Source organism: Lepus europaeus, chromosome 15, assembly GCF_033115175.1.
Source record: "Lepus europaeus isolate LE1 chromosome 15, mLepTim1.pri, whole genome shotgun sequence".
NCBI classification, from domain to species: domain Eukaryota; kingdom Metazoa; phylum Chordata; class Mammalia; order Lagomorpha; family Leporidae; genus Lepus; species Lepus europaeus.
Genome location: NC_084841.1, coordinates 53591096 through 53614335, shown reverse-complemented (window position 1 = coordinate 53614335; position 23240 = coordinate 53591096). Strand labels below are relative to the sequence as shown.

At 39.1% G+C, this 23240-nt stretch overlaps 2 protein-coding genes across 6 annotated transcripts in view; one reads left to right on the top strand and one right to left on the bottom strand.

Moving 5' to 3' along the window:
• Positions 1–3047: 3047 nt before the first annotated feature.
• The window catches only part of SREK1 (splicing regulatory glutamic acid and lysine rich protein 1), a 57748-nt gene continuing 37555 nt past the window's right edge, over positions 3048–23240 (bottom strand). For 2 of the 5 annotated variants that reach the window (XM_062212141.1, XM_062212145.1), the window contains 3 exons: positions 17555–17650; positions 10393–10546; positions 3048–7531 (listed from right to left, as the gene is read on the bottom strand). In XM_062212141.1, the coding sequence (XP_062068125.1) occupies positions 7382–7531; positions 10393–10546; positions 17555–17650 (400 nt within the window). In that variant the 3' untranslated portion in view covers positions 3048–7381. The remainder of the gene's footprint in view (positions 7532–10392; positions 10547–17554; positions 17651–23240) is intronic. The other 3 variants (XM_062212144.1, XM_062212143.1, XM_062212142.1) reach the window with 3 other exon arrangements.
• On the top strand, positions 14282–15904 carry LOC133774695 (solute carrier family 41 member 2-like). The gene is made up of 2 exons (XM_062212601.1): positions 14282–14316; positions 14970–15904. Exons 1-2 carry the CDS (start codon positions 14282–14284, stop codon positions 15766–15768), a joined length of 834 nt encoding a protein of 277 aa, XP_062068585.1. The 3' UTR covers positions 15769–15904.

The window sequence follows — 23240 nt, the reverse complement described above, 5'->3', positions numbered from 1 at the left end:
AATAAACTCTTCCCCTTAAAAAAAAAGGGGGTTAAAGTGATCATATTGTTAGTGATCATATAAATAGAAACAAGTATCTGATAATAATAGAAATTAAAAGGAGAGAATGTTCCAGCCTGGGAAGCAATCCACCCAGCAGACTCAAAGGATGGCAATCGCTTTAAGTAAAACTCTGACCTTAGAATCAGCCCTTAAGGCTTCCTGGTCTGGCTGAAAAGCCCATGACAGCATTTCAGACATGGAAAGCCAAGACACCGTGACAAAAAAATGTCCTACATGAAGCATCTATTTGAGACCCCAGCGGAAAGAAGTGGCCACCAAAGGAGGTACTTTTCTCTAAATCAAGATAACTTCCACTTTGTTTATGGTCTTGTCTAAATACTTATGGGGTTTGTAGATTCAAAAGGCTTCCATACCCCAGGCAGCTCATCAAGAGCCCTGGATGGTCACTGACCTCATACATGAGTGTAAATTGCTAAATTTACAACAGGAGTCACTGAGCACTAACTCTCCATGCAGAACCTCTGGCTCAATGAGTTCTATTATGAGAGTTAAGTGTAAAACTTGTTCTCAGTTTTTTTGTGTCCATGTGTGTGCAAACTGTTGAAATCTTTACTTAGTATAGAGCTGGTCTTCTGTGTACAAAGTTAATTGAAAATGAGAAATTTACTTAGTGGAGAATGAGACTGGGAAGGGAAGAGGGAGGAGAAGGAGGGTTGGGAGTATGGGTGGGAGGGCAGGCATAGTGTGAAGACTAACTATATTCCTAAAGTCGTACTTATGAAATTTGTATTTCTTAAAAAATAAACAACAACAAAAAGGATAAGGTTCAAAAACAAAATTATAGCTAATAAGCCAACAAAGATGAAATGAAAGAATAAAAAGCATTCAACTGGTATAGTGTAGTGCTATAGTGGTATAGCAGGTAAATCCACACCGCCTGCAATACCAGCATCCGTTATGGGCGACGGTTCGAGTCTTGAATGCTCCTCTTCCAATCCAGCTCTCTGCTATGGTCTGGGAAAGCAGCAGAAGATGGCCGAAGTCCTGGGGCCCCTGCACCCACGTGGGAGACCCAGAGGAAGCTCCTGGTTCCTGGGTCGGATAGGCGCAGCTCTGGTTGTTGCAGCTATCTGGGAGTGAACCAGCAGATGAAAGATCTCTCTCTCTCTCTCTGTCTCTGCCTCCCTGTAACTCAGCCTTTCAAATAAATAATCTCTTTAAAAAAAAAAAAAAAAAAGGGGCATTCAAAAAATACAAATGAAAATAAGGGGAAAAATAAGATACTACATTTAAATTCAATGACTTCAATAACAACATTTAATGTAACTGAGCTAAATATTTCAACCAAAAGGCAGAACTTGTCAAACTGGACAAAAGCAAGCTCAATCTCTATGCTTCCCACAAGAAACACATTTTCCATTTAAATCCACAAAGAAGTTTGATGTAAAAGGATACAATAAGACAAAATCAAGCTAATGTTAAAAAAATATTTTAACAGCAATGCTAATATTAACATCAGAAAAAATATTTCAAAGCAAGTAACACTATCAGAAACAAAAAGGATAATTTTAATAATGATACAATAGTCAACTTAATATAAGGACAAATAAAAACCCTAAACATTTATGAACCCAGTAACAGAGCTTCAAAATACATAAAGCAAAAATACTAAGAGAAATCACAAATGTAACAATCTAGTAAGAGATTTCAAGGCCTCTCACTCATGGATGGAAAAGCAGACCAAAAAATCAGTAAGGATATAGAAAACTTGAACATCAGTTACTGAGTGACATGATCTAACATTATAAATGACATCTTTCAACAACAGCATAAACACAATCTTTTCAAATGCACACAAAACACATACCAAAGTAAGCAGTAAAACAAATCTCAGAAAATTTAAGTAATAAATATACACAAATTGTAGTTTTTTTTAAAAAAAGAATTATTTGAAAAGCAGAGATGGGGCTGGCATTGTGGGACAGTGGGTTAAGCCGCAACCTGCAACACCAATATTTCTTATGGGCATCAGTTAGTGTCCCAGCTGTTCCACTTCCATCTCCTTGCTGATGGCCCTGCTACCCTATGTGAGAGACCCAATGAAGCTCCTGGCTCTTGGCTTTGGGTTGGCCATCTGGGGAGTGAATCAGTGGATTAAAAATCTGTCTCCCTCCATTCTTTCTGTATCCCCCTCCATTCTGTCTGTAACTCTTACAAATGAATAAATAAATTACAAAAAAAAAAAAAAAAAAAAAAAAAGACAAGACAGAGTGATGAGATAGATCTTTCATCGACTGATTTACTTCCCAAATGGTCTCAATAGCCAGGGCTGGGCCAGACCAGCCATGAGTCAGGAACTCAATCTGTGTCTCCCATATGGTGGCAGGGGCCCAAGTACTTGGCCCATCTTCCACTGCCTTCCCACACACATTAGTAGTGAGCTGGATGGGAAAGTGGAGCCAAGGGGACTGGCACTCCGATTTGGGATGCTATCATCAAAGGCAGCCACATAATCTGCTGTAGCACTACACCGGCCCCACAAATTGTTCTCTAATCATACTAGAATTAAGTTAGAATTAAGTAACAAACACATCTGTGGAAATTCCCAAATACGTGCATGACTGACAATTTATCATATTAAACAGGAACTCTGGACTCATACTGTCTCCATTCCCCAGGAACCCTGAGGACACAGATCGTGCATCTAATATATACTTCTGATAACTGGGAAAAGGCATTAAGACTGTTAAGACAGGGCAGCAATTTTCCTCATACAAATACCATAGTAAGCAGATTTTATGAACAAAAGGGAAATGCAAAAGGCAGCCATCACTTAATAGAACACCACAAAATGTTTAAATGTGAAAAGCCTTGACTGGAGTTCTGGCCACACCACATGAAGATTGCCCAATATATAAAAACATCAATTTTGGTAGTAATTTTGAACACTGGAAGGGTCTACTGCTACCTTTCAGTTACGAATATAAACTTTAAAACGCAAATAAATGTCCCAGAAATAGGTGAAAATACTACTCAACAGTGGCAAGATTTTAAGATTTTCATTTTATTAAAAATATAGCAACATAATAGCAGCATCATTTAATAAATCTTTACCAGTACCATTTTAAAAGTCATCCTACTCACAAATATACACCACCTATGCAGCATCTTTGTTTACATTTGAAATCTTCCCTTGATAATCCATAGCACTACTCTATTAAGCTAATCAAGATTAACATAATAATTTAACTATTAAGTTTACCTATACAGCTACACCATATACCCAAAGTTAATCTTTTGGGGGAATCAGGAATTATTCTTTTAGGTCATTTGCTAACTGTGTTTGCCTACCTTAAACTGGTAGAAATCAATCTCTTCTTTCAGTGTGATTTTCAAGAATTTGAACTTATATACATATTTAAGCAGTTATCTAACAAATAAAACCTAATTAAGAATAGAGAGAACTACTTCATCCCAATCCTGGAAAAAGAAAATTTAGAGGTAAAATATGAGAAGTCTCCCCCCAAATTAGCAATTTTCAAAATTAAAATGATAGATATAAATTTAAAAAACAAGCAACAAATTAAAACTCAACTTCTAAAAATACTATCTTAAGAAAAGTTATATTAGACACAAACTAATAATTCTAACAAATAAATTGCTACAAATTATGAAAATATCTTAGACTACAATGGAAAGATTATTAGTTATCAAATCCAACCTCAGAGAAAATGGACCAAAAATCACAAATGGCTTTAGCTTATTTTTAAAATAACATATCACTTACTGGGCAAAATTACCAATAAAAGTGTACTTAAAAAAACCCACACCCTCAAACCCAAGAATAATTGTGGAAATTAATTTTATTGTAAAAGATTTTTATCTTTTAAAGGATAAGCAGGTTCCTGCTTCCAGAGATATAATTTAGCCCTTTTAAGAACATCAACTTTTGAAATTATAAGTAGTATAAAAATTTAAAAATATTTAAACACATAAGGAATGTATGATCACTTTACTTTTACTTTGGGAGACTAGATATACTTCATACCCAACCAGATAAAATCAAGTACTATCTTTTAACGAAAATATAAAATGACCCACAGAAATATTACAATTCATCATTCCAAAAGGATTCATTTTGCTAACATAAAAATTAAAGAAAGATGATTAAATCAAACCATGCTCTATATTTCTGGTATCATGTAGATTGAAAAAAAAAAAAAGCCTATAAAAGCCTATTAATATACATATAATCCTTAAATGTGAATGTCTTCAGTGGAGAGCAGGTTTGGATAATACCATATACACAGGCAAGGACAGATTCCTGAAAATGATGAATATCACAAAACAAATTATTTTCATAACCAAAAAAAAACTATTTTTCATTATAAACGGCAGCTTTTAATTGAGCAAATCAAAACTTAAGCCTCTAATGCTCTAGTAATCAACATAGCATACATTAAAGCCCTTCAAAATGGAATTCGAAATATGGAAAATTCTAAATAAGCTGACCAGTGTTTGTAGTAGTTACAAGCTAATTAATTAGATTGAAGAAAAAATAACTAAGGAGGTAAATTAGCAGTTAAAGATTTACAAGCTGTCACACATGAAACTGACTGGCAAGCTTAGGAAGGACCATCCTATGCGGTCAGGTCAGTTTGTGTTGCTGAAAAGCAAGAATAAGAGTTCCAACAAAATTTTCCTAGAATGATGAACAGCAAGTACAATTTAAGGAAAAGCATATACTCTTGCATAATCTAGCTAAAAAAGATAATCAGAAGGTATCAATTGTAAGATGCTGTCCTCTTGGCCTTACCTCAAGTTTTTCTGACAACATCTACCTGGGATGAAAAAGAAGTTTAAAGATAAAAAACAAAGTACCTTGAAAAAAAATCTACAAATGAAAACATTATCAGCTCCAGGTCAACAAAAATCTCTCTCTCTCTCTCTCACACACACACACACACACTCTCACTAGAACCTAAATAGCTTTGCTTCCCTAAGACCAAGTCAAACGTCAAATACTGCATAATAATCTGATATTACTCTCTACAGAACCCTTGTACTCTCATTCATTTCCAGCTTCAATAAATCAGCATCTTTCAAGATTTTTACAATTTTTAAACTGAACAAATCAACAGCAGGAACCAGATTAAATGTTAATTACCAACATGAAAGACATTTAATAGAGTCCAGAGTATAAGAAAACACTCCAATTTCAAATGATAGTTTTATAGACAGCACACAAAACATGCACTCTATATGGCAAAATAATCTCTACGCCAATTAAAAGAAAAGCAGGATGAAACTAAGATGCCCTTTTGAAATGCATAAACAAATAATTTCCTCTAAAATACTTAGCTTTATTAGAGAAATGGTACTAAAAATAACAAAGATTCAAACATTTGCTCTAGTCTACTTACATATCATAAATAAGACAGCTGTTGATGCAAGACACACAATCCTACACAATCTTTCCATATGCACCCAAGCATTCTTATATCAGAATAAGCTGTTTACAGCCAACCGTATGTGGTTGAATGATTAAAATGACCATCTATACTTTACATAGTAAAGCATTTTCCAAAGTTTTAATGTACACAGTGACAAAAAAAAAAAAAAAAAAAAAACACAGTAATTCTGAACACATGAAGAGTGATTAAGCAGCTTCATAATCAAACCAGGCTTCATTACTTGCAGTAAGGGCATCTCTCATCTCTTTCCATTCTCTACCAAATACTTAAACTTCAATAGTATTAACATTAACAGAAAACTCAAGGTGAAACCAAGTAACTAACTGCTACTCAGCTTTTTAAATCTACCTATAAAAGTAACTCTTCCCATGAGGTAAGGCAACTGAGTAATTTGATTGTATTAAACTGCATTAAAATAATTATACTTGATTTTTTTAATAACATGCTAATTATAATGCATTACTTTTTTGGAAATAGAACAGTAATGAAATGAATTAAGAAACCACAACTTAAGAGTTTCGGGGGAAACCTTAGCAATGTTGTCATTTTACTACCTGCACACTTTCAGCAAAAAGTGAGCCTAAGAATGATGGATGACCTGTATCTTAAACTCAAGGAAACATACCCTTGAACATAAAACAACCTCCCGGGTATGTCTATTCTTCCTGAAAGTATAATTTCTGCACATCATTTATGAGAAGATGATTGAGAGGTAACAGTTAAGGCCATCCAATGTAGACAACTAAAAGGTTTCCTTCACTTTAAAGAAAATAACATGTTTCAATTATCACAGTATAAAACTGATGGTCCCAAAACTGCATTGTTGTTTCAAACTCTAGAGTCAGTCTTGAAAATAGGACTTCCTTCCCCTATTAGGTGAACTAAGAAGCTCTTCTGACACATCACTTGCACACTTCTCTATGGATGTAAATAGAATATCCATCTAGATTCCATATGAACTGAGAATGACTAGCACATATAAAATTCTAGAAAACAGTATACCACATTATAGAAGGCACTAAAGCTTCAGCTTGTGCTCCCATAGCCCATTCTGAAAACCCAGTTTCCTTTTGATAAGGGCACCTTTGCCACCTTTAGCTGACAATACACACTGTACTATTATTCATAATAAGCTTGGAAATGTCAAGAAAGTTTAAAAAGAAATGCTCACTTTGTGGGTAGACCCAATGATTCTAAACACTGAATACTAATACAGTATTAGTATTCAACACAGTTACTCTTCCTTTGAAAGAGAACAGTAGCATGCATTGTCAGTTGTTTTTTTAAATCCACTTATTTAAACAATTTTAATCTGTCAAACTATTTTAAAGAAAAACTGCTGTCATAAACAGTGAACAAAAGAAAACACAAGTGAGAATTTAACACAATCACTGTAAATCTTGTGAAGTAAATGTTAAAACTTCTTACATACTTTGCACTTACAAGGGGTGTGTTTATATTTGCACCAATTTCAAGCACATCAAACTGTATATACTGAAACTGTTTTTTTAAAAAGTAAAATACAAAATTCAGTAACCAGCCTTGTTTTAAAGAGCCTCCAAAGCTTATTACCAATATTTAGAGATAGTATAAATTTGGATCTCTGATGTTCTATTTATTTGTAATGGTTCATGGCAAACACTAGTAAATCACATGACAAATGTGTCAGCCACCATGGAATTGCACAGATTTTAGATGAGAAGGTTGAGTAACATCTATTTTCTCCATGTCCATGCTCTTACTCAGAAACAAGATGACCACTAAGTCACCTAACAATTGGAAAGCTGTTAGCTGCTATCTTTATGCTCAACTAGATTTCGTCCCTGCTTACTACATCCGGTTGTTGAGACTTAAAAGCTTTGGATTTGATTTCAGCGTTGAGTGCAGAGGTGCCTTGGTTGGTCCTATACTGTTTCTGTTTTGGTAGCGAGGTTTTCTTCATTTGGCTGACAATTCCCATTTTGCTGGACTTGGTTCTCCTCAGTCCTCGGTGCATCCTTGTCATCTACTTCTTTGCCCACATCTGAATCTGGTTCTTTATTGTGCTCCTTCTCCTACAATGAATATTAATGTATACTTAATATTTTCCTAAGCGTTGCCCACTTGTAAAAGCTAAATTTTGTATTTTTATCTTCTGTGCAATAACAAGACTAAATATTTTTTCCATTGTTTTCATATAAAAAACCAAAAAAGTGTCTATAAATTTGCCCTTTGTACTTTTCATAAAATTAAATGAGAATAAAATGAGTGAACCAAAAGTTGTTTAGAAGCACAGAATAAATCTGACAGAGTTGAAAGAATGGGACAGATTAGAAGAGTGAAATATTTCCAAAAGATGTCAGGACAGATTTGTAATAAGGATACCAAAAAACCAAAACCAAGGAAACGAGGAGCCAGCACTTGCTCGGCAGGTTAAGCCGTCACTTGCAACATTGGCATCCCATCTTGGCGTGCCAGTTCAAGTCCCAATTACTCCACTTCTGATACACCTGCTAATGCACTTGGGAAGGCAGAAGATGGCCCAAGTACTTGGAACCCTGGTACCCATGTGGGAGACCAAGATGGAGTTCTGGATTCCTGGCTTTGGATTGGCCCCAGAGCTGCCTGTTGCAGCCATTTGGGGAGTGAATCAGCAGCTGAAAGATCTCTGTAGCCGTCTGTGTCTCTGTCTCTGTCTCTTCCCCTTTCTCTACCTGGGCTTCTCCCTCTCTGTTGTTCTTTCAAATAAATAAGTCTTTAATTAAAAAAAAAAAAAGGCTTTCAAGAATTACGCAAATTTTGCTTTTAGCCTAAAGAGAAATAAGAACAGTGTCTGCTACATAGAAAATTATCAGTAAATATGACCAACATTACTGATAATAAACTTCTAGCACCATGAGTAAATAAAACTATAAAGTGAAAGTTCTAGAACTCAATTAATTGACTTCCAAATACAAATATACTTCGCCAATAAAAGCATTAACATAATTCATCAAGTACTTAAAATACTTATCCAAGTAGAAGCTTACTTGGTGGAATTTGGTTTAAGTATTCTAATTCAGCAAATCTAATTTAAACTATGTATTACAAAACCAATTACAACACAAAAGTTAAATTCAATAAAAAATATTCAGAAAAATAGCATCAGGTAAAAAATCTTACCAGTATAAAATTAAACACAGAATTCTGAGACTGAACAATAGAGTGATAGGGCGTAGGATATAGCTGGGTCTGGAAAATCACTGTGTCCAGAATCAGCAGCTCAGAGCTCCCTGACTGCCTGGGGTGGGTCACCATGGAGGGTTCCGTGCTCACACTGAGGACTGCACAGATCCTTTATGTGGTTCATGCCAGCACAGGTGAGGGTTGTACCACTGTGGACTAACCCTGGGCATTGAGCATCTTGGAAAGGAGGAGGTGAGGATATGATTATGCCAACAAGTTTGATCATACCCTCCTCACTGCTGACAACAGAGGAGATCTACGACACCCAACTTAGGTGTCACCCTGGATTCTCACCCCACCCTTGTCCACTGATCAGAACTCCCTGGCTCCACACAGCACAGGCCTCTGGGTATTCGCTGAAGGAGCAGAGACTCCACCAAGCCACAGAGGCATAGTTCAAAGATAAAACCCATCAGTGTAGAGAATCAGTAAGTGTTTCCACAAATGCCTAAAAATAAATGCAGAAATACAAGTAACAAGAACATGTAAGACAACATGACTCCCCCAAAGAAATACAACAACACTTTAAAAAAGGAAGTATGACGAAGAGATCGATGAAATGCCTGAAAAGGGGCATGCCATATGGGTGCCACTTTGAATCCTGGCTGCTCCACTTCCAATCCAGCTCCCTGCTAATGTGGCTGGGAAAACAGTGAAGATGGCCCAAGTGCTTGAGCCCATGTATCCATGTGGGAGACCTGGAAGAAGATCTAGGCTACTGGCTTTGGCCAGGATATCCATTAACCAACGACTGGATAAAGAAAATGTAGTATATATACACCATGGAATAATACTCAACCATAAAAAAGAAATCCTGTCTTTTGCAACAAAATGGATACAACTAGAAATCATTATACATACTGAAATAAGCCAGCCCCCCAAAAATAAATGTCATTTGTTTTCCCTAATCTGTGTTAACTAACAGAGTTCAAAAAGATGTAATGGGGGATAGTGCTGTGGCGCAGTGGGGTTAACGCCCTGGCCTGAAGTGCCGGCATCCCATATGGGTGCCAGCTGGAGATCCGAAAGCTCCACTTCTGTTGCAGCTCTCTGCTATGGCCTGGGAAAGCAGCAGGAGATTGTTCGAGTCCTTGGGCCCCTGCACCCACGTGGGAGACCCGGAAGAAGCTCCTGGCTTCGGATCAGCGCTGTTCCCGGCTGTTGCAGCCCATTGGGGAGTGAACCATCGGATGGATGGATGGAAGACCTCTCTCTCTGCGTGTAACTCTGACTTTCAAATAAGTAAATAAATCTTAAAAAAAAATGTAATATGACCACAATTGACATTTTGAGAATTATAAAATAAGCAAAGTATGTCAATGTAAAAACTGAAATAAGAAAGAAGGAGGAGTGAGGGTGTGAGTATGGGTGGGTGGAAGGGCAGGGAGGGAAGTATCACTAAGCTCCTGAATCTGTATATATGAAATATGTTCACCTTATATAAATTTTAAAAAAGGATTAAATATACTCATTGTATATTTCTAGAATTTTTCTCATTGCACATTATTCTGATTCTCGAAGGAATGTAGTTTTAAAATTTTAATTCACTCATATCTTCAAAATTTAATGAGATTTATCAATTTAACAAGTATTTTTAAAAACCAGCAATGTAAAGACACTGTTGCTCCATGAAGTTTCAGTCTAAATGTTTTACATGCAATAAAGAACAATTTCCATTAATTATCCCAAGCCCAGACACTGAATGACTTACATCGCTTACTTTGAGTGCAGTACTGTTCTTCTCCAACTTCTCCTTCCCATCTCTGTCCTCAGAACCTTTTTTTATAGAGGTTGAGCGTTCTCTCTCTCTTCTTTCACTGACATGGTCCCGTTCCTTTTCTCTCTTTTTATCCTTCTTATTTCTGCTACAAGAATATTGGCAATTTGTCAGCTTCTAAGAAATTAAAGATCTACTATAGTCTTGACAAAATACCCTTATCTAACAGAGCAACAACCAAAAAAAAAAAATTCCTTATAATTAGATGTACTAGTAATCAAAAATAGCTGTCCCTCACACAGAATTCTAAATTTTTTCTATTAAGTATGAATAATTTAGAAATACACAAAAGCAACCAGAATAATTAAAAGACAGCTAGAAAACAGACCAAAGTACATATATATGAAAATTTAGTATAATTAAGGTAGTATTTCAGATCACCACAGTTTCTAACAAGGTTTTGGGACATCTGGATAAGCACTTGGAAAGTGACAAAACTGGATCCACATCTCATTACTTCAGGCCCACATATAGAAAGTAAGTGCTGTTGGGATAGAAACCAGAGGTTTTTAAATGAAACTACACAGTACTACAAAAATCAGGGTAAATTCCTTTATAACTTGGATGAAGAGCTGAGCCAATCAGAAGCCGGAGCCAGGAGCTTCCTCCAGATCTCCCAAACAGGTGCAGGAGCCCAAGGACTTGGGCCATCTGCTGCCGCTTTCCCAGGCCATAACCTGAGAGCTGGATCAGAAGAGAAGAATCAGGGATCTGGTGCACAGATGGGATGCTGCTGCTGCAGGCAGAGGCCTAGCCACTATGCCACACCACCAGCCCCAATTGTTTCTAATCATTACTAAAACTCCAAGTACTTTAAAGAAATGATCAGGGGCCAGCGCTGTGGTGCACAGTTTAACCCTTGGCCTAAAGCACCAGCATCCCATATGGGCGCCGGATCTAGTCCCAGCTGCCCCACTTCCAATCCAGCTCTCTCCTATGGCCCAGGAAAGCAGTAGAAAATAGCCCAAGTCCCTGGGCCCCTGCACCCACGTGGGAGACCTAGAAGAAGCTCCTGGCTTCAGATCAGCACAGCTCCAGCCATTGCGACCATCTGGGGAATGAACCAGTGGATGAAAGACCTCTCTCTCTGTCTCTACCTCTCTCTATAATTTTTTTCAAATAAATAAAATAAATCTTAAAAAAAAAAAAAAGAAATGATCAGTACATCTGCCTACAGAAACTTTTATATAAAAACAAAAAGAATTAAAAAACCAACTAAACACTAGTAAGAAAAATGATAAAAGAAAAGCTGCTACCTATTTGTGTGTTTACCTTTAAAAAAAAAAATCGGGGCTGGAGCTATGGAGTAGCAGGTAAAGCCATCGCCTGCAGTGCCAGTATCCCATATGGGCACAAGTTCAAGTCCCTGCTGCTCCACTTCTGATCCAGCTCCCTGTTAATGCACCTAGGAAAGCAGCGGATGACCCAAGTGCTTGGGCCCCTGTACCTACATGGGAGACCCAGAAGAAGCTCCTGGCTTTAGCCTGGCCTAGCCCCAACTGTTCAGCCATTTTGGGGCTGAACAAAGCCAACGGAAGATTCTCTTTATAACTTTGGCTTTGAAATAAAATAAATAATCTTAAAACAAACAAACAAACAAAAACAGTATGATTAGTGCAAGAAGCCAGTAATAAAACATCACACATAGTAAGTCTATATAGGAAAAATTCAGAATAAGCAAATTCAGAGACAGTAGCAGAGGGGCTGGAAGGAGACTAATATAGGGTGTACTGCTAAGGAGTACACACTTTCTTCTACAGTGATGAAAAATGTCCAGGAAGTAAATCCTGGTGGTATTTTCAAAACATTATGAACATAACTAAAATCAAGGACTTCGCCTGCAACACCTCATATCCGGGCTGCCCCACTTCCACTCCAGCTCCCTAATGGTCTGGGAAAAGTAGTGGATGATACTCAAGTGCTTGGGACCCTGCCACCCATGTGAGACCTGAACAAAGCTCCCAGCTTCAGCCTACGCCAGTGCTAGCTGTTGTGGCCAGCTGGGGAGTGAACCAGCAGATGGAAGATCTCTGTCTCAGTCTTTCTGTAACTCTTTCAAAATAAATAAATAAATCTTTTTTTTTTTTTTTTTGGACAGGCAGAGTGGACAATGAAAGAGACAGAGAGGAAGGTCTTCCTTTTTGCCGTTGGTTCACCCTCCAATGACTGCTGCGGTCAGCGCATCTCGCTGATCCGAAGCCAGGAGCCAGGTGTTTCTCCTGGTCTCCCATGTGGGTGCAGGGCCCAAGCACTTGGGCCATCCTCCACTGCCTTCCCGGGCCATAGCAGAGAGCTGGCCTGGAAGAGGGACAACCAGGATAGAATCCGGTGCCCCAACCGGGACTAGAACCCGGTGTGCCGGCACCGCAAGGCGGAGGATTAGCCTGTTAAGCTACGGCGCCGGCCTATAAATAAATAAATCTTTAAAAAAAAAAAAAAAAAAGACTTGCACATCTTAAAGGGTAAATTCTATAAAATGTTAATTATATCTCAAGTTTGAGGAAGCTATGTGGTGCTAAGCATAGTCACTAACCACATATACATACACACACACATATGCAAGCACAAGTATATTGTGCTTTGTGGAGAAATTAAGAAGACACTTGCTTAATTTTGCAAAAAGAAGCAGAGGAAGGAAAATATAAATGACTGATCATGAACAGAAGGCAAACAAGGTTAAGGCATGTATCTTTCTAATGAGATCACAAATGAAAAAAATTTTAATTTTCCTAAGTATTTGTTTCAAAAACACAAATAAGGCCCACCTCTACAATCCTACACTTTCCATTATTCTTATCAAAAAACAAAAACCCAGGGCTGGCGCTGTGGCACAGCCGGTTAAAGCCCTGGCCTGAAGCGCTGGCATCCCATATGGGCGCCAGTTCAAGACCGGCTGCTCCTCTTCTGATCCAGCTCTCTGATATGGCCTGGGAAAAGCAGCAGAAGATGGCCCAAGTCCTTGGGCCCAAGCACCTGCATGGGAGCCCTGGAGGAAGCTCCTGGCTCCTGGCTTTGGATTGGCACAGCTCTGGCTGTTGCGGCCAATTGGGGAGTGAACCAGCGGATAGAAGATCTCTCTTTCTCTGCCTCTCCTCTCTCTGTTTAACTCTGACTTTCAAATAAATAAAGAAATCTTAAAGAAAAAAAAAAAAGAAACCTACAAGCAAATAAACAAAAGGCACCCTCTGATGGAAAAGATGGAAAACATGTTGCTTACAATGTGGTGAAGCTTTTTATACATTTCTCTTTTCTATACTTAGAAAATCAGCTAAATAACTATATGGCCAATAAGCAAGGCAATGGGATTAAACACTAAATATACAGAAATCAGGGATGGGCATTTGCCCTAGAAGTTAAGAGTTCACTTGGGATGTTTGCATCCGGCAGAGTGCCTTGGTTCAAGTCCTGTGCAACTGGAAGGCAGCAGGTGATGGCTCAAGTAGTTTGGTCCCCAGGATTGAATCCTAAGCTCCCAGCTTCAGCTGGGCCCAGACCTCACTGCTGTAGACACTTAGAGTGACAGGACAGGAGCTTGCTCTCTGTGTGTCTGCCTCTCTCCTCTCTAATATATATAAAAATAATAATGATATAGTAACCTTCCTATATACAAACCAAGCCTCCAATTAGGAAAAGACCACTTACAATAGCAACAAAAATGGAAAAATACTTAGAATAGAAAATACATATAACCTGTATGAAATAAGCACTGAATCATTCCTGAAAAATACTAAGGATGGTCTGAATAAAATGAAAAATACACCACATGCCTAGGCAGAAAGATTCACCATCTTGACGCTTCATTTATTAACAAATCTGTTTATCAATGTTCCCTAAATTGATCTATGAATTTGATGCGCTGTAACAGAAACCATCAACAGGCTTTATATAAAGAACATACACAACTGGCATTGATGCCCAAATGAAAAAACAGAACACACCAAAACAATCAGGACAGCTCAAAGAAAAAGCAATGAGAGGTATCAGGAGATCTCAAAAAGATAATTAAATAACAATTTATATTAAATAATATAACTTAAATATAAATATATATTATATGAACATGTATTGTAAAGATATATTAAATATGTGTGTTGAAATATTATCGAATATTATAATTAATGTATAATTAATATAAGTAAAATTAATATAATAATTAAATTATTCTGATTATAATTTCTTCTATGAAATAGACAAAAATCTGTAACTGATAATCTATTGCAAATGGGAATAAAGGCACTATCCTACACAGCTGGTTATAGAGTAGAAACTGCTGCCAGGCCGGCGCCGCAGCTCACTTGGCTAATCTAATCCTCCACCTGTGGCGCTGGCACCCCGGGTTCTAGTCCCAGTTGGGGCGCTGCATTCTGTCCCGGTTGCTCCTCTTCCAGTCCAGCTCTCTGTTGTGGCCCAGGAAGGCAGTGGAGGATGGCCCAAGTGCTTGGGCCCTGCACCCGCATGGGAGACCAGGAGGAGGCACCTGGCTCCTGGCTTCGGATCGGCGTAGTGCGCAGGCCGTGGCAGCCACTTGGTACACCCACTGCAGCTAGTTTTGGTGACCTTATAACTCTGACCATATTAGCTTGGATAAGTCAGGGCTTGTATTCATGTCTTGAGAATTATTACTACATTTCTCCACTAGTTGGTATGATTTTCTTAGCTCTAACTCCTATATGGATTACAGTAGCTGCCAAACATCCAGCCACAAGGACAGTTCTCCACTCAGGCTGGGAACCCGTCATAACTGCCATGGTTATAAGCAGCAGTGGAGGCCTTATTCTGGATACAACTGTATCTGACCCAAACTTTGTTGGCATTGTTGTTTACACACCTGTCATTAATGGTATTGGTGGCAATTTGGTGGCCATTCAAGCTAGCAGGATTTCAACCTACCTCAATTTACATAGCATCCCAGGAGAACTGCCTGATGAACCCAAAGGCTGCTGCTACTACCCATTTAGAACATTTTTTGGTCCAGGAATAAATAATAAGTCTGCCCAAGTTCTGCTGCTTTTAGTGATCCCTGGACATTTAATATTCCTCTACAGTATTCATTTGAGGAAAAGTGGTCATACTTCTTTAACTGTAATCTTCATAGTTGTATACTTATTTGCTGCTGTTTTACAGGTATTTACCTTGCTGTGGATTGCTGACTGGATGGTCCACCACTTCAGAAGGAAAGGAAAGGACCCAGATAGTTTCTCTATCCCTTACCTAACGGCATTGGGTGATCTGCTTGGGACAGCTTTGTTGGCCTTAAGTTTTCATTTTCTTTGGCTCACTGGAGATGGAGATGGAGATGTTGGAGACTAATCAACCCTACAAACTGCTTTCAGATTACCAAGGAGGAAGACACAAGACAACCACTTCTGGCTCTCTTTCAAAACTCTTAAATCAGTAATTTGATTTTTGCCAGGGTAATCTTCAGTTGGCCCTGAGATTCAATTAAATGGCCTTAACATTTTTTTTTAAGGAATTTGTGTTGAAACCACAATGAATAGTATTTGTGCTGCTTTTTGTAGAATAAATTATCATTTGACATAGAGATAGATACATGTTCCAACTTTGAAATTAATTAAATATGAAAAATTTTTAAAAAAAACTAACTCTGCCTGTCAAAAAAAAAACAAAAAACAAAAAACAAAAACAAAAACCTGCTGCCAACCCTTACAGAGGTTCATCTGACTATATCTCTCAAAAATTACAAACATCCTGGAGCCAGCATTGCAGCAAAGTGGGTAAAGCCACCTCCTACAATGCCAACATCCCTTATGGGATCTGGTTCCTGTCCTGGCTGCTCCATTTCTGATCCAGCTCCCTGCTAATGGTCTTAGAAAGCAGTGGAAGATGGCCCAACTCCTTGGGCCCCTGCTACCCACATGGAAGACCTGGAGAAGCTCCTGGCTCCTAGCTTCAGCCTGGTCCAGTCCTGACTGGTGCAACCATCTGGACAATGAGCCAGCAGATGGAAGATCTCTTCCTTTGTCTCTCCCTCTTTCTCTACAACTCTTTCAAACAAATAAATCTTAAAAAAGAAAAACAATTACAAACATCCTCTAATGCAATACTACTGCTGAAAATGTTTCCTGCACATCTGCATGCTACAAGTTACATATTAAGTATCACAAAAATTCTGAAAACTCTTTCTACTGCAGGCTGATTAATGCCTTATTCAAATCCCAGATACTCCACGCTTCTGGTCCAGCTTCCTGCCGATGTGCTTGAGAGGCAAGTACTTGGGTTCCTGCCACCCATATGGGAAACTCAATCAGAATTCCCGGTTTCTGGTTTTAGCCTGGCACAGCCCTAGTTTTTGAGAGTATTTGAAGACTGAACCAGCAGACAGAAGATGTCTTTTTTTTTTTTAAAAGATTTGAGAGGCAGAGTTACAGCCAAAGGGAGAGACAGAGAAGAGAAGTCTTCCATCGGCTGGTTCACTCCTCAAATGGCTGCAATGGCCACAGGTGGGCTGATCAGGAGCCAGGAGCTTCTTCCAGGTCTCTCCTAAGGATAAAGGGGCCCACGCACTTGAGCTGTCTTCCGCTGTCATGTAGGTACAGGGGCCCATGCACTTGGACCGTCTTCCACTGCTTTCCCAGGTCATTAGCAGGGAGCTGGATCAGAAGCAGAGCAGCCAGGACTCAAACTGGTGCCCATATGGGATGCAGGCGTCACAGGTGAAGGCTTAACCTACTATGTCAGGGCACTGGCCCTGGAAGTTATCTTTCAATCTCTCTCTGTTGCTGTGCCTTTCAAATAAATAAATAAATCTTAAAAATGAATAAACAAATAAAAACTGGCAAGTGCATAATAGTGTAGTTTGTACTACTTTTCATACAACCAGGAAAAAGATGGCACATGCTCATCTTCTACACCAAACTGGAAGGATATACAAAAAAATTAATGAAGTCATTACAAACAGGAACAAGGTAATGAGCACATAAATAGAAGCTCAGATTTCTGGAACACCTCAAACTTTCTGAATGATGCGAATACATTTTTCACTCAAATATATACAGTTCTAAAGCAGGCTGAGGAGAATTTGTTAAACTATTTCCTGCTTCCTCCTCTGTAGTGTCAGCAACTGGTTTCAACTTACCCTCTTGGGGAGGGAGACCTGGAAGACTTCCTTTTTATGGTTTTTGATGTTCTTGGGGATCTAGAAGAACTCCTACTCCTCCTCCTACGCCTTTCCCTAAAAGCCAAAAATACATCGTTTTAAAAAACAGCAATCAATATTAAAGGTCAATTCAAATATACAAATGTTGAAAAGCTCCTTGATACTCCCAAGTGCATAGTATTCCTCAGAGGCCAGCTGAAACTCATAACCTTTATGATTCCATTCTATTTCCTAATTTTAGAATACGGGTCTAACAATGAACCCTAAACATTATCTAAGATTTCACATTAGAAAGGGCAGAGGTCCTCCTTTTTTCACCTATTTAAATATTTTTTAAATTAATTTATTTATTTGAAAGGCAGAGTTAGAGCAAGAGATTTCCATCCAATGGTTCACTCCCGAAATGCCTGCAACAGCTGGAGGTGGGCGGATCCAAAGCCAGGAGACAGGGCTTTTTCTGCTCTCCCACACGGGTGCAGGGTACCAAGGGCTTGGGCCACCTCCTGCTCCTTCCCTGGCACATTAGCAGGGAGCGGGATTAGAAGTGGAACACCTGGGACTCAAACCATATGAGATGTAGGCACTGTAGGTGGTGGCTTTACACACTGCATCATATTACCAGTCCCTAAATGATTTCTTGAGTACAGAAACTATATTAATGATATTTCAGATTCTCAAGTTAAAACTAGTGCCGGCGCCGTGGCTTAACAGGCTAATCCTCCGCCTTGCGGCGCCGGCACACCGGGTTCTAGTCCCGGGTGGGGCACCGGATTCTATCCCGGTTGCCCCCCTTCCAGGCCAGCTCTCTGCTATGGCCCGGGAAGGCAGTGGAGGATGGCCCAGGTCCCTGGGCCCTGCACCCGCATGGGAGACCAGGAGAAGCACCTGGCTCCTGGCTTCGGATCAGCGCAATGTGCCAGCCGCAGCGGCCATTGGAGGGTGAACCAACGGCAAAAAGGAAGACCTTTCTCTGTCTCTCTCTTACTATCCACTCTGCCTGTCCAAAAAAAAAAAACACAAACCATCATTTGTCTATCAGAACCTTTAACATGCTTCTAGCTCCTTGCCGTTTCATTGAAGATTATTCTGTAACAGACCCATTGCAAGAACTCAAAGATACCCTTTCAAGAGGTGAACCAGACTCAAATATTTAAAATGAGTACTTACGTTAACATAATTTTACAGAAAAACTGCTTTGCCCTCTAACCTCCTACCACTTCACTATTGCTTTTCTTTTAACTTAAAATTAAAGGGATGGGCATTTGTCCTGGTAGCTAAAGATGACTGCCAGAAAGGCTGCTTAAGTCCCAGTTCCACTCCCAATTCTGGCTTCTTCCTAATGCACACCCTAGGAGGCAACATTGATGGCTCAAGTAGTTGGGTCCCTGCCACCCAAGTGGAAGACCCGGCTTTTGCCTGGCCCACCCTTGTCTACTGCACATATCTGGAGAGTGAATCATCTCTCTCTACCTCTCAAATATATACATACATACAGACACATATAGAGGCAGGTGTGTGCACAGTGGTTAAGTCACCGCTTGGGACAACACCAACAATTGTACAAAGAGTGCCTGGTTCAAGTTTTGGCTTCTCAGCTTCTAGTCCAGCTTCCTGCTAATGTGTACCCCTAGAAAGCAGCAGGTGAGAGCTCAACACTTAGACCTCTCTCCCCATGTGGGAGACCCAGGTTGAGTTCCAGGCTCCTGGCTACAGTTTGGCATAATTTTGGCTGTTGTAGGCATTTGGGGAATGAAGGAGAGATCTCTCTTCATCTGTTTGTCTCATTCTCACCCAGCGCCCGCTTCAAATAAGATAAAAATAAAATTTTTAAATGATAAATATTAGTATTGCATGCACTAGTTACTTAGAAACAAGTAAAACTGTTAAAATTTGGAACTTTAATCCAACAAAGTAAGAAACAGAATAATTATTTACTATTAACACACTATTTAGCTCAGGAGCCAGTGTTGAATTAAGCTGCTGCTTGCAAAGCTGCCATCCCCTATCGGCATGCCAGTTAAGTCCACTCTGTTCCAATCCAGCTCCCCACTAATGCACCTCAGAAGGCACTGGAAGATGGCCCAAGTACTTGGGTCCCTACTACCCATGTGAGAGACCAGGATGAAGTTCCTGGCTCCTTGCTTCAGCCTGGGCCAGATCTGGCTGTGGTAGCCATTTGGGGAATGAACCAGTAGATGGAAGATCTATCTCTGTCTCTATCACTCTGCCTTTGAAATAAATACATCTTTTTTTTAAACAAACTATTTCACTTAACATATTAGCAAATGATTTTATTTATAAGGATGATTAACTTAGAAATAAAGAACTTAATGATTTCCATAATTCAGGAGATGAGGCATGAGGGTATAATTTATTTAATAACCAATCTATCTAATGACATCTCACAAGGAGCTCTGGTATTCAGTGACCACATACGTGAAAGAAAGAAATTTGGAATTCAAGTTCTTCCTACTATCCTCAGTAAATTGATTCTACACTAGTAAAAGCATTTTTCTAAGTTTCTCATTCATAAACAAAGCCTAAACAATGCTCATATGTGATACATGTGGTAGAAGTTTGAGAACACAAATCAATTCAAATTACTAATGCCCTCTCTTCTTCATTATCAAATTTTATTTAAGACACCCTAAAATAGTGTTTCCTACTAGGGAAATTAGAAAAGATATTTCAATCAATGACATTCTGTAACAGTTCAGCATCATAACCTAAAGTACTTTATTCATAGCATGAGAATATCAGTATATTGTAGACTTTAATTTTGCACAAAATGGTTTTGTCTAAATCAGTATAGTTTTTTCCTTGTATGTATAGGTAGATGTAGTTACAATGACTAAGCTGATAATAATGAGTTAACTTTGGATACACAGTAATTTTGACTGTCAGTTATTTGAGAATAATGTTGTGAGTTATATGAACAAGTGGCATTGATTAGACTTAGATTTAAATTTTAATGCCTTATCTTACTAAATACACAACTGGAATATTTAACCTGCGAAATGGGCATAATTCAAGCACATTAGGGTTCCTAGGAGGATACCTGTAAAGTGCCATCAAGCAGACAGTATGGTATGCAGTAGCTGCTCAATTATTTTCTCTTTCCCTTTCTTGGTCTTACTTTTATTGACATTAACATTAATTCTAACATAAGAAATTTTTTTCAAGTATCAAAATCTGATTAAAAAATACAGATTGGGATATAATATTGGAAATTAAAATATTAAGCAGACTATTTTTCTCAGGAGTTAAAATGTTTCCTATTTAATAAACAAAACTCAGAGCATCTGAAAAGCAGAAAACTGCTAAAAGATGAAACCTCTTAACTCTTTACCAATCTCTTCTGAAAGCATGAAGCATTCAAAATTGCTCAACTCTTATGAATTAATGTGTTAACTTTTATTCACTCAGCCCTAGGGACTATACATGAACATCTACACTTTCTTAAAGATCAAGTGACTTAAAATGACCCAGAAAAAAATTAAACATGACAAAGTAATCAGAAAATTAAGTTGAAGTTATTAAAAATTAAAACATTTGGTGCTGGGAAGGTTAATGTCTAAGTCATCACATAAACACAAAGGCATATGCGACACAATCAATAAAATCACCTTGCAGTGAAAAGTAGTCACAAGGCTCAACTGATAACCACAAAGAAGGTTCAATTATTTCTTCAAGTTGTGGTTCAATGTGCTGAAATCTGGCAGTAATCTATTTTGAACCCATTTTAACATATGAATATAAAGCTGATGTCAACTTTATACTTCTGAGGCAGTTTGTTGCTGTGTTTTTGTTTTTCTTATTTGAAAGGCAGAGCGAGAGGCAGAGCGAGAGATACACAGATGGAAAGGAGGCCAGCGCTGTGGCTCAACAGGCTAATCCTCCGCCTTGCAGCACCAGCACACCGGGTTCTAGTCCCGGTTGGGGCGCCGGATTCTATCCCGGTTGCCCCTCTTCCAGGTCAGCTCTCTGCTGTGGCCCAGGAGTGCAGTGGAGGATGGCCCAAGTCCTTGGGCCCTGCACCCCATGGGAGACCAGGAGAAGCACCTGGCTCCTGGCTTCGGTCAGCAAGATGCACTGGCCACAGCGGCCATTGGAGGGTGAACCAACGGCAAAAAGGAAGACTTTTCTCTCTGTCTCTCTCTCTCTCACTATCCACTCTGCCTGTCAAAAAAAAAAAAAGGGCGGAGCCAAGATGGCGGATAGTGAGGACGTGCGCCTTAGCTTGGGAAAATAAAATTTCATAAAAGTGGAATTACTGTAGCCTCAGGAAAAGACTCAAGGAAAAAACTGCAGAGGAAACGCTTCCGGATCTAGTAGAAGTGAAACAGAGGACTTACAGGGAGCTCACCGCGTGGAAAACCAACCGAGACGAGCCGAGCAGCGGGAGAGGAGCCAGAGCCACAGAATCTCGCCAGCGCGGGAACCCAGGAGGGTAAGACAAAGACCTCAGAAACCCAAGACATTGGGTGGGGGGGGGAACAGAGGCCTCTCCCTTCACTCACCAAGCAAAACAAAGAGCACCGCAATTTTACATATGTAAAGCGCAGCCAAACTCAGTAACTTTAGCGAAACACATTGAGGGCTGCATAAACTCTTTGTGTGGTCCCAGGGGTAGATCAAACAAATACTCACAGAGGTCAGATTTCAACTACCCTCAACTCCACTCCCAACTGAGTCAAAAAAAAAAACAAAGAGAGAGAGAGAGCGAGCCAGCAAGGAGCAAGTGAGTGAGCAATCTGGGAGAGTCACTCTCTACACAGCCTTAAACCTGAAAAATCAAGCATAGCTCTCTGGCCACACCCATCACAGCCCCTAAGGATTCAACAAAGCAGACAGCTCACTTAGAGGCATAGTATAACAAGAAAAAAAACACCACAGCAAAAAAAAAAAAAAAAAAAAAAAAAAAACACCATAAATTATCTCCAACATGCCAAACAACAAACATAGAAGCCGAGGTAACAAGAGCAAGGAAGACACTATGACGCCCCCAAGTGAACAAGACACGCCAATGCAAGATTATGAAGATGAAGAGATAGAGGAAATGTAAGAAGCAGATCTCAAAAAAATGATAACATTAAGAAGTTCTCAAAAACAAATTCTTGAACTACAGAAATCCTTAATGGACAAGATAGAAAATCTCTCCCGTGAAAATGAAATATTAAGGAGGAATCAAAATGAAATGAAACAACTAGTAGAACAGGAAACTGAGATAGTGACCAAAAACCACAATGAAATGAAGAACTCAATAGATCAAATGGCAAACACATTAGAGAGCCTTAAAAACAGAATGGGTGAAGCAGAAGAGAGAATATCGGACTTAGAAGACAGAGAACAGGAAAGGAAACAGTCAAATCAAAGAAAAGAAGAAGAAATCAGAAATCTAAAAAATACTGTCAGGAATCTACAGGATACTATTAAAAAACCCAACATTAGGGTTCTAGGAGTTCCTGAAGGCATGGAAAGGGAGAAAGGATTAGAAGGCCTTTTTAGTGAGATACTAGCAGAAAATTTCCCAGGTTTGGAGAAGGACAGAGACATCCTAGCACAGGAAGCTCATAGAACCCCTAATAAACATGATCAAAAGAGATCCTCACCACGACACGTCGTAATCAAACTCACCACAGTGAAACACAAAGAAAAGATCCTA

Excerpts from the sequence above, each read along its gene's own strand:
- LOC133774695 (XM_062212601.1), top strand. The coding sequence starts at position 14,282 with ATGTTCCCTAAATTGATCTATGAATTTGATGCGCT. Across the intron at positions 14,317-14,969 it reads ATCTATGAATTTGATGCGCT|GCCGTGGCAGCCACTTGGTA; the intron begins GTAACAGAAACC and ends CGTAGTGCGCAG.